The sequence below is a fragment of the Notothenia rossii genome (genome assembly GCF_949606895.1).
Source record: "Notothenia rossii genome assembly, chromosome: 2".
Lineage (NCBI taxonomy): Eukaryota > Metazoa > Chordata > Actinopteri > Perciformes > Nototheniidae > Notothenia > Notothenia rossii.
Genome location: NC_136904.1, coordinates 71,819,057 through 71,822,531, shown reverse-complemented (window position 1 = coordinate 71,822,531; position 3,475 = coordinate 71,819,057). Strand labels below are relative to the sequence as shown.

General features: G+C 41.9%; 1 protein-coding gene across 1 annotated transcript; it reads right to left on the bottom strand.

Moving 5' to 3' along the window:
* On the bottom strand, positions 1 to 2,877 carry cryba2b (crystallin, beta A2b). The gene is made up of 5 exons (XM_079666291.1): positions 2,775 to 2,877; positions 1,838 to 2,023; positions 726 to 867; positions 494 to 636; positions 1 to 294 (listed from the first exon to the last, which is right to left on the bottom strand). The coding sequence occupies exons 2-5, from the start codon at positions 1,993 to 1,995 to the stop codon at positions 147 to 149; spliced, it is 591 nt and encodes a 196-aa protein (XP_079522417.1). The 5' UTR covers positions 1,996 to 2,023; positions 2,775 to 2,877; the 3' UTR covers positions 1 to 146.
* Positions 2,878 to 3,475: the final 598 nt, after the last annotated feature.

Sequence of the window (3,475 nt, the reverse complement as noted above, 5' to 3'; positions counted from 1 at the left end):
AGATATCCACACATGCAGAGCCACAGAGCGATAGAAAGAGTTTATCCATCTACTGTTCTGTGACAGCAGTCTGTCCGGGGTTCAAGTTGAGGAATGGGGCTCGGGAGAGTTTTTATTTTGTTGGGTCAGGCAGGCAGAGTGAAGGCTTAGTGCTGGATCCTACGGATGGACTGCACCTGGTTGGTGTGAGCCTGGGTGCTGTACTCGTTGTAGTTTCTGTACTCGCCTTGGTGTCTCTCTCTCTCCAGGATGTACTGGTAGCCACGGTATCCAGGGAACTGGTAGGCAACCCAGCTGCACAGAGAGAAAGGGGGGAGGGTTGAGTCAAGGTCAGATCAAAGGATAAATATACTTTAAACAAACATTTCCCTAGACATTTAGTGGATTCTAATTATTTCCACAGTTAATAGTTATGGGTGGTGATTGGATGCTGCAGAATGGAAAATCAGAAGCCAGAGACATATAATTAATAGAAAAAAGATATGCAACTTACGCTCCGGAGTTGACTTTGATGGAGGGAACCTCCTTGCTGCACCAACCCATGGCCTGTAGGGAGGGGTAGTCATCGCACATCTCAAACTTACGGCCCTGGAAATCCTCACACTCGTACATGGTCACCTTGCTGTCACTGTGGTTCTGCAGAGAGGAAGACAGAGCAGGGATGTAAGCCAACTATAGCAGTTGATAGATGCTTATTAATACAAAATAAAAAACAAATAACTTACAGCGCTCTTGATGGGTCTGAAGGAAAGCATGTGCTCGGTTCTGTAGCTGCTGTTTCCGCTCCAGGCCTCGTAGCGAGGGTAGTCTCCCTTCTCCAGGATGAACTGCTGCCCCTGGAACTCGGGGTACTCATAACCCACCCAACTAGACAGAGAGAAAGCCAAAGAGAGAAAGCCAAAGCGAGGAGAAGAGGGAAAAAATGTGGTTAAATGAGCAGACAATACTTAAATTACCAGTATATAAACAATAATTGATAGAATTTAGGAATAAAACAGTACTGAACCCCTAAATGCAAATTATTTATAGTGCGACATCACTGAAACTGTCATTTTCATGAAACAAAAGAGTCCAACGCCCATAGATCGGCCTGCTGTGAATACAACATGCAGCTTCTTTTGTCACTGGGAGAACAAAGCAAACATTAAATACTGCTGCTGCACCCAGGGCTCTTTATCTGATCGCCAGTCAGTCAGTCAGCCATTCTGGCTCACGGCTGGCAGCTGCACACAACCAACTCATATCACAATAGGGATACACTTGGATGCATGCGCACACACATGCAGACGATACATGCCAAGTAGCAATGCAATAACATCATGGGCTGTAATTTATGTTTTTGTATTATTGTGCCTTTCATACTTGTTGAGTAGAGTCAGTGTTAATAGGCATGTGTGCAGGCTTTTTGAAGCAGATAAATTAGAATTGCAAGTCAACAATGTGATCCTATTAGATATTTTAATGGGAGAAAAAAACACTCTTTTAAGAGCAGCTATGTGTATTTAATAAAATATTTAAGGAAAATTACAGAATAGCTTACTGAAATAGAAAATGTAACTCAATATTAGTCTAATTCTATGAATGCTGTTTGGTACAGTTGTAGCCAGATTCTAGCAAATCGTTGACTCAAATCCACCCATCATCATATATATTTTAGAGCTTAAATATGTACCAAATGGTCAAATGAATGTACGATTGAAGGAAACTGCAATGGCCAAAACACTGACCATGAAACAGACACAAAATCCAGAAAAGGTGAGAGGGGAAGTTTCCATGATGTATGGAACATGTAGAACTGGATAGATGGAAGCAAAGAACAACAACAACGCAAACTTACGGTCCATTCTCCACCTTGATGGAGCGGATCTTGTTGAAGCCCCTCTCCATGATGTTCTGGCACTCCAGCATGAACTCACAGCGCTTGCCCTGGAAGTTCTCCTCCTCCCAGACTGTGATCTTGAACTGGCCCATCTGCTCCATCTGTTGAGTGTTCATGGTTGCTGTTTTTCCCTTGGGAGTTACTCTATGACCAAGGCAGAAAAAACAATAGATTCCAGTCAAAATCACTATACTTGCATGTCCTAGGTAGGCTTAGAGGTAACAAGAATAAGTAAAGTTAATTTTTTAGATTTTTTAGGTTCATTGAAATTATATATAAAAAAATATAAGAATAAGCTGCACCAGTCCCTTTCTATTGGAATATTCTATTAAGCCTTTACTCTAGAAAGACATATATTTTAAGGTCACTTTCCAAAAGTGTCCAACAAATTCCACTCATTAATCATTTTTGCATTTCTCCACAGTACGGATTTGTCTCTGTTTCTACTAGAGAGATTAAATCAAGAATTATAGACATGCCCCAACAGAATTACTGTTACCTGAAGCAGAATGCCACAGCCGTAAACTTAATTTTGTGAGAGATGCTGTTTACAGCACAATCTGAAGCCTTTAGCTAATATAATTTCCAAAGCTAACCATATTTAGCCCAATTACTTTGCTTTTAAGGTGAATAAAAACACACCATATAAATGGTTTGACAACATGTTTGTAGGATGTCTACAGGCCAAACACAAGCATGCATGTCTTTTTTTGAAAAGACAGCTGAAATGTTTATAATTTGACCCTGAAATCAGCCATATAAAGTGGCCTCAATGTTTTACTTCAAAGTGCATCCATAGCTATCTATCGATCAATATGGATAGCATCCTGGTGGCTGTCAGGCTCCACCATAGTAGTTCCCATAGCTGACTGAGGCAGTGTGTTGGAATACTTACAGACAGTACTGAGGATGGACAGATCCAGTGTAATCAATGTGATGAGAGAGGAACCGGCTCTGGTTTTTATAGGGCCAGGCCCCCTGGACCTGCGCCGCTCCATTTGCCCAGCAGCCTTGCACACTCAGCAGCTGAGCGGGCCAGCTGAAAGGGAAGCATTAACCTTGCGCTTTGTGGAGGCTCCAGAGCGCCATTGTCCTCAGAGCCCCAAACGAACCTAGTCATCAATATGGCAGCCGCGGTCAGTGGCAAACGGACCCATGACTACACAATGGCAACGCACTGACACAACAGTTTGATTGGTGTGGCAGGATAATAGACACATTCTAGGAGCTGATCCCCCCCCCCCTCTCTCTGTCTCTCTTTCTCCCTTTGATAAAGGTAAACTGGAGCCACACTAGAGGTGAGGAAAAGGCCCAAGGTATGCCACACAGGTGCCTTTTTTTTTAACTTGTCCAATTGTCAATCTGAAATAGTTTACTGTATGAACTGCAATAGTATAGCTATGGTATGGTAGTTTATTCCTTTGCATATCAAACATTATGACTTTGAATAATGTAGTTTTAGCTAATGAGTAGCATCATCACCCACATGCTATGCATTGTCACAGGGCTAATGTTAGTGGTACTTGGAGAATCTTCAAGTATATTCCTTGTAAAAGATTTACATGAACATAAATTAAAATAGCTTAATTGAGAAAG